The sequence below is a fragment of the Colias philodice genome, chromosome 1, assembly GCF_061535455.1.
Source record: "Colias philodice isolate Cphi_HAF_F1 chromosome 1, ilColPhil1 Martin Lab GWU primary, whole genome shotgun sequence".
Lineage (NCBI taxonomy): Eukaryota > Metazoa > Arthropoda > Insecta > Lepidoptera > Pieridae > Colias > Colias philodice.
Genome location: NC_143086.1, coordinates 6,266,679 through 6,274,974, shown reverse-complemented (window position 1 = coordinate 6,274,974; position 8,296 = coordinate 6,266,679). Strand labels below are relative to the sequence as shown.

Genomic DNA, 8,296 nt, shown 5'->3' with positions numbered 1-8,296 from the left:
TCTAAGTACTCAATAATATTTATTAATATCAAAGATTTCCTTATCAATAATAATTAAAAAGTAAGGGTATCTAAGTGCTTAATTTAAACATTCGATCGATTGCACTATTGCATCTAACTGATGGATACATTTAGAGTTCAAAGAAATCTTAATTTATAATATTTGGCACTATTACATAATTTAGATTTAACGAACAAACACCATGTAATTTTACAATCAAAGTTTTATTTGTCTAAAAAATTAACATCCGCCAACAATTTACTGGCGATTTCGGCGACCTGTAACCAAAAAAAAATTATCCATTAATTTTGTTATATTCACCAATGTAGGTACCATATTTAAAAAAAAGACATATTTTATTATTTATAAAATCTCAAATCTGTTGTAAGTATTGGTAGAGACTAGCCTAAAACTGCTCATGAAGAAATAAAAGAAATAAATCTGAAAAGAAATACAACTGAGATCTTGCCATCAATCGTGATTTGTGATTTATTTACGCAACGTGTTACTTTCACCTACGAGTGTATAACTGTCAACATGATGAACATAATGATAAAATATGTCTTTATTAACCCAAGTCTATATTTGGATTTCGCTTTGACTAACCAAGAGTTTAGAATGAATAAAGGCGAAGATATAGATTTATAATGTCGGGTGACGCTCATAGAAATTGTATATGAAGATATTTAATTTGTATACTCCGAAGATCCAAAAGAAATAAACTCATTACTTTGTTTAGCATTGCATCACAGGATAAATCTTTCTGTACGTAAATAAATTACGATATTCAATGTAAAGTTTAACGTAGGTACTATCAACCAAATATCTATACCAATTGCGATAATGCCATAAACAATGAAAATAGTTATATATATCATAATATTAGAATAGCCATAAATAAGACAACGTAGGTAATTCTCTCTTAAGTCTATGGTTTGTCTATGTTTTACCCTTGTCTTTGGTAGATTTGACTTGTTTGTTCTTATTGCACTTCTTGGTTATGCGGCGGCTCTGGTCGCACGTGGGGTCGCTATTGGCCTTCAGCATGTCGGTGCGAGTCATCTCTCCGGTGGGACTGCACTCGCTCCAGGAGGACTTTTCATAACGGCAAGCTATATAAAAAGAAACTTGAAGAGCTTGTTACTTATTCATTGTAGATAGTTTTCCCTAGTAATTTGTCTAACTCTATAGAATGTTTATTACATTTTAACTAATAACATGAAAGCTTTTTTTGTTTGTTTTAAAACTATCATTCATTCAGATTACAAACGTTATTCTTTAATATTTTACATTATATTAATTAATAATTTTTTTACCTTAAATTTTTAATTATAATTAATTATTAATTTAACCTCGGCTATATAACTAAAAAATTCGTAATTTTATTTTAAGTATATATTCGAAAGGAATTTATGGCATTTGTAAACTCTACGTTATCAAGAGATAGGTACGAGGACATGAATATCCTAGCAATAAAACAAAGGAATCCGTCCAGGAATACCTCACCTTTCTTGCACTTTTTCTGTATTGTCTTGGATCGTTCGCAGCTCGCTGGGTCGCCTTTCTTCAGAGTCAGAGTTCTTGAGCGGACATTTGTTTTGGGGTCGCAATCGGACCATGACCCCCTGACGTACCGGCAAGTTTCTGGTACAATGATATCATTATGTATCTAATCTATCAAGTAATTATTCATTGAAAACAACTGTTGTTTACGTGTTCATCAATATTGAAATAACATTCAAACCCGCATACATGATCAACATAAATCAGGTGTAGACTATATTTGGGAAAATTTTGAACAAACAAACAACAACAACAGCAGTTCCTTTATTATTACTACTTACCTATATTAAAACTTTGAAAGTTCGTTAAAAGAAGCTAACTTGATTCAAATAAAAGTTCTCTCAAAGTAATTTATACGAAATCTATTCAAATATTTCGTCAAATGATATTTCAAGATAAATGCTTCAGACATGTGCGCTCGAGCCCCTCACGGATTTATTTTGAGAATCCGACGAAACTTTTGAAATAAAATAACAAAACTTTTAACAGAAATGTGGCAGAAGCAAAAACAAAAGAAGTTAGAAGGCCGCACCCAAACAACACATGCAACCAAGGAATGCAACTTCCTTTATAAATTCCTTTTTTTGTCTCACAAATGTGTTCGTTTCAACTTTCTACTCTATGCGGAATTTCTTCGACTCTAATAACTATATTCTACACCTTTAAAGCTAAAGTGAAGAGCATGATTGTTAAGTTGGTTAGATGTGTCGCGAACTGAGAGTTCAGAAATCGTATAATATAGGTATGTAACTAGGCTTGTATTCAATCATATACAGAGCTTGAACTAAACTAGATTAAAATAATATACTAGAAAGAGAAATAAAAATTAATAGAAAATAAAATATAAAACCCTGCCAAAGGACCTACGAGTGTCTACTATAAGCACCTTTTGTTACAAAAATAAATCAATTTACTATTTCTCGTGCGTAGGAAGGGAACGTATTGATAAAACCCAACTTACGGTAAAATAAATCATATTTATAACATCTCTGATACACCGAGCTTATAATAACCTCATACAATATCTAAATAAACAAACACGTAGTATAAAGGGTACAAATGCACCGGGAAGCAGCAGTGGCCGCTTTGAAATACTAACCTCTATTTTTAGCACCCCTTTCATTACGAATGAGTACTTCGTGGTCTCCCTCCTCCCATATTTCGCCTTCGGCAAATACCGCCGAAACAGACAGCACAACTAGCCCGGCTATCAGCCATCCCCAATGTTTGGACTGGAACAAAGAATATAGATGTAATATCGACATTATCACACCATTACGTGATTTAAATAATTGTAAAACCTATAAACGAAAGTACGGGACAGCGCGCTGTCGCTGTAAGCATTATTATAATTCACTAGCGGTCCGCCCCGGCTTCGCCCGTGGTACATGTTTACGTTTTCTCTACATAAGAACCATCCTCGTACTTCAAGGAATATAATAAAAAAAGAATTATCGAAATCGGTTCAGCCGTTCTCGAGTTATGCGCTTACCAACACATTTTGCGATTCATTTTTATATATAAGACTAGCGGTCCGCCCCGGCTTCGCCCGTGGTACATATTTACGTTTTCTCTACATAAAAACCATCCTCGTACTTCAAGGAATATAATAAAAAAAGAATTATCGAAATCGGTTCAGCCGTTCTCGAGTTATGCGCTTACCAACACATTTTGCGATTCATTTTTATATATAAAGAGAAGATAACTATCCCAAATAAGATTGCATTAAATACCTTATGTCGTATTATACATATGCAATAGTCTATGTTACACTAATTTTTACGAATTAGAATTTTTTTCAAGAAAGTAACTAAGTTAGGTACCTATTTATATTTAATAGCTTTCCAAAAAAATCCGTTCCAATTTTATAAATTGCACTTATGACTTTTTAACGTCGTGCCCACTCTGTATATTCAGTATGTACCTAAATTTAGTTTAAAATACAAAAATTGCATTAAATTTTAAGTAACAAGCTGAATGTAAGCCTTATACGTAACATTGCTTGACGCCAACCGCGTCATGTTATGAGAAGCTAAAGGCTAAAGTGGAGGACTCGTAAGTCAAGAGGTTCACACACTGTTTGCAAAGAGAAAGATATATAGATGCATAAGTTCGCATAGCTGCATTGCTTTGAAGTTCGCACATGCACATGTGGCTACACAGCCGGGTCCAATTATATAACATTCTCCTTTTTTACACGTCAGACAACGAAGTCCTTTTTAATGTTTTTCTTATTTTTAATGTTCGCTGCAATATGTTGAGCTGTAAAATCTATTTTGGCAAAGCATTAACTTTTAACTGGCACATACAATTTATGTTTTGTTTCTTGCACGTTGTTAAACCATTCGTGTAATAACTATGAACGACAATTTAATATTTTGAATAACACATTTGCCTCTTTTGGGTATATCAACTTAAATTTCCTTTATCTTTTCTTTTCGTTCAATCCACGAATCGTGAATAATGTTAAATAAACATTAATGCGTAGAATGAATATTTCATGAAACATAACAATACTTGAAATATTGGATAAACACGCTTCGTTTTAGCACGTAATTGTTACGGTCGATTTGAAATCATTTTTGGACAATATGCAATATTGTAACATGTAACTATTATTGTTGTAATGTTAAATGCTCTAAGTAAATACTTGTTTTTTTAATTGCAATTTTAGAAATGAGACATTTTTATATTAAAAATGCGAGAGAGCGCGGTGATTCATTCTTCTAGTTTAAGTGTATTTTTTTCCAAATACATAATTAATCGCATTTTAAATCAAGTACAAGGGCTTTGTGCCCTGTGCATTGTAGTATGTTCATAATATATATCACTTATATCAGTCTTCAATAAATTATTATCGCTCTTTAATTAATAATTCATTGAAAGTTTATACCCTACACTAATTATATGAATAAAACATAACGAAGATAATAAATCCATTTATAGGTGTTATTATTGTCACTTAGGAGATAATATTTTTGTGATGTCGTCGACACTATTGTTTATTATAGGATATTACTGGCGCCATTTCTAAAATAAACTTGTTAAAGGGTCACTTCGTTCAAGCGACCTCAGATAACACGGCTATATCGTTTATTTATTTATAAATACTAATAATGTGCCTAGTGTTCCTTGGATATGCATCATAAATTAAGTCGAGGGTAAAATTTTATTATGTCTAGATGTATTATCAATTATTTAAATCAATAGCCAATGAATCGTGGAACTATAATCCCTGACCCAAAAGCCTGATAATAATTGAAATTGAACTCAAAACCATAGGAATGCACAATAGCGGCTTAATAGCGAATTGAGTCTAGCTTATTGCAATCTAGATAACATTATTGATTAAATCGCGGAACGTTAAACAAAAAACTTGTAGAAGCTACATTCCGCGAAAGTCGCGTTAAAGCCTACGTGTATCATATTGAAAATATTGAATCCCGCAGGATAGAGCGAGATAGATTAAATCGTATAAGTTACAGAACAATATATTTTGTATCGGCCGAGAAGACAGCGAAGTGAAGAGATCGCGCAAAGTTGAGCTTTGTATAATATGCTGTTCCCGCCGCGACCCGCGTTGTTGCGGAATACTGCGCATTAATTGACTACTCTAATTAACCATAACTGCCATTTTACATTTTTGAATTCGTATCAATAAAAAATAACCAAATTGAAAAATACTATTTCATTCGCAGTCAAAAAATATGTAAAAAGCAAAAAAAGAAAAAAAATTAACATAAAAAGTCCTTCCAATTCTGTACGATCCAAAAAAATTAAATTTAATATCACTATTACAAAAATAAAATAAGAGCTGCATGAATAGGAGACGTTAATGACACTGCCTAATTATGTATCTTACCTCCATATCGCAAGGTGTCGCTAGCAGAGCTTCTGCGGTCGTGCGGCGGCGGCAGCGAGCGGGACACGAGTGTGGACTGTCGTGGAAGAGCTGCCGCGCCTAGGACGCTCGCCTATTGATCCGTCTATACAGGGACTACACTCCTGCCTGCTCCTGTACACACCCGCCCTCCGCCTCTCTATCTATGGCTAGGCAAGATTTATCGTCTTTTCCGGGAATGACCGGATTTCCTTACCAGTAGAGTCACTTCTGCTTTGTACCGCAATGTTTTTATGCATGTCTTCGCGTTTGTTGACTTTTAAAACAATGCGCAAAAGCTAATAAGTATTAACGTATTGTTATAATGAACTAAATAGGATAGAATAGGAATTATCGTCATTATCTGGACTTCATAATTTAATTAATGAGCGTTTAGTTTATGTTGTACTAGAGGTCCGCCCCGGCTTCGCCCGTGGTACATATTTCGCAATAAAAGGTAGCCTATGTCCTTTCTCGGGTATCAAAATACCTCCATACCAAATTTCATGCAAATTGGTTCAGTAGTTTAGGCGTGATTGAGTAACAGACAGACAGACAGAGTTACTTTCGCATTTATAATATTAGTATGGATTTTTTACTAATTGTTATAATTTTCACGGAAGCCCTTATTACAAAATCACAATAGTAGGTAACTACTTAGAATTTTTTTTTAATAGAAATTAATATTTTTGTAACAATTACTAATGACAACAATGTAATAAAAAAATAACAACAAAAATCATCCTACAACAATTATAATTATCCAGTGATTCTATAAATTAAAATATTATACAGTTATATCGTTTTAAGTCATAAAGCACTCCTGCTTTTGCAGAGGTTCACGAAGTTCGTGGAAAATCATGTTTAAGATTTAATTAACATAGTAGTTTATACTTGATAGCACTTGTAGTTCAATTCGCAACTTGCACTCCGCAGTTCCGCACTGAATAAGATTAATCCCATCTACACACTAATAACTAATGTCACGGTGATTAACGTGCCATCTTACACGTTAAATTATTATGTTGTTAAGTTTAAATTTATGATATAAACTGTTTTTATTGAATAATGCGAAAAATTATCCTCATTAATAGGTATTTTGTTTGCCTCATTCAGTAAAATCAACAACTAAGTAATTATACTTTTAAGGAGTAAACTGTAAATAATTATTTAATATAGATTCCATGCATACGAAAATTTCGAATTACGAAATATTTCTTTTTAATTTTATTTGTTATGGAGCAGTAATTAATTCGGTCGTTATGAATAATGACGAGCAGAATTAAGAGAGTAAAGTTCGAAATCCATACTAATATTATAAATGCGAAAGTAACTCTGTCTGTCTGTCTGTTACTCAATCACGCCTTAACTACTGAACCAATTTGCATGAAATTTGGTATAGAGATATTTTGATACCCGAGAAAGGACATAGTCTACTTTTTACCCCGAGAAATAGGATAGGTTTTATCCCGGAAATCCCACGGGAACGGGAACTATGCGGGTTTTTCTTTGACTGCGCGGGCGAAGCTGCGGGTGGAAAGCTAGTGTTTAATAAATATGTATTATTAAACACTAGCTGCTCCGCGCGGTTTCACCCCCGTGGCTCCACCCCTGTTGGACGTAGCGTGATGATATATAGCCTATAACCTTCCTCGATAAATGGGCTATCTAACACCGAAAGAATTTTTCAAATCGGACCAGTAGTTCCCGAGATTAGCGCGTTCAAACAAACAAACAAACAAACTCTTCAGCTTTATAATATTAGTATAGATTATGCCTTTAATAAATAAAAAGATTAAGGGCAAAAGCCCTTGTTTTTAATGTTTCTATTCTAGGCGATGATTTTCTGACAGTGTTGAGAATATTAATTGTAAGAAGGTTCGTATAAAAAGATATAAAAGCATTTATTTATCCAACTATAGTTCTGTCAATTTAAGAAATGAATTTGTGGGAGCAATCGATTTCAGACTTGTTTTAAGATACGAGCAGAATTCCTACTTGTTAAAACTAGGCGTCTAATAATTCTTCTTCTCTCTTTTTTCATTGAAAGGAGTGAGTGCTATAAATGTATTTCATGTTATAGTTTAGTTTAGATTAATTATTCGACTCATGACGCACAGATAATATGATAACCATTAACCATGTGGTAACATTAACATTAACTAATAAAATTAACTCGTTATAGTGTGTAATTCAATTATACGACAAATTTGATAAATTTCATCCACGTTGTCAAATTGCTCATTTTAGTTAATATGTAAAATTACCAATTAATCACTTTGCTCGTGACAACCACTTGCACTGTGTCTCATTTAATTAAACTAGAAAAATAAGCCTTTACAAAATATTCCAAAGAAAATTGTATCTTTCTTTTTTATGTATATCGTCGGCTGTGATCGCCAGTAATTAAAATTTCTTTAGAAAATGGAAGTTTTTTTTGGTTACCTTTGCAATCTAGTTTCAATAGCATGAATCATGATAACGTTATAAAAAGCTTAAACCTTGTAAGTTGTACTCGGGTAAACGTTTTCTTTACTTTTCTGTGGAAAATGTCTCGGTTAATATTTTAATTAATTTTCTCTTTCAGTCGTTTAATTCGGCTTAGAAGTTAGATATTATACATTGATACAAATTGTTTTTCTGTTTACGACACAGATATGTGCTTGTAACGTTTAAGTAAAATATTTTTAAAGAGTAGGTAAGACGTGGTAACTGGTAACACATCACTATACGAGTTTGGAGTTATCTAAATTCATCTAAAACGTTGCATCCACTGATTTTAGGCAGTAATTTACACACGTCATTATATCTACAAATGAGTCATATTATGATAATGAGACTACATTACATGCA

At 32.8% G+C, this 8,296-nt stretch overlaps 1 protein-coding gene across 1 annotated transcript; it reads right to left on the bottom strand.

The window, feature by feature from the left end:
- Positions 1-5,573, bottom strand: LOC149491153 (uncharacterized). The gene is made up of 5 exons (XM_089708171.1): positions 5,426-5,573; positions 2,663-2,795; positions 1,507-1,644; positions 951-1,112; positions 1-278 (listed from the first exon to the last, which is right to left on the bottom strand). The coding sequence occupies exons 1-5, from the start codon at positions 5,429-5,431 to the stop codon at positions 259-261; spliced, it is 459 nt and encodes a 152-aa protein (XP_089564297.1). The 5' UTR covers positions 5,432-5,573; the 3' UTR covers positions 1-258.
- Between the last annotated feature and the right edge of the window lie 2,723 nt (positions 5,574-8,296).

Excerpts from the sequence above, each read along its gene's own strand:
- LOC149491153 (XM_089708171.1), bottom strand. Across the intron at positions 1,645-2,662 it reads AAGGGGTGCTAAAAATAGAG|AAACTTGCCGGTACGTCAGG; the intron begins GTTAGTATTTCA and ends TCATTGTACCAG. Across the intron at positions 279-950 it reads CAAATCTACCAAAGACAAGG|GTCGCCGAAATCGCCAGTAA; the intron begins GTAAAACATAGA and ends TTTTGGTTACAG.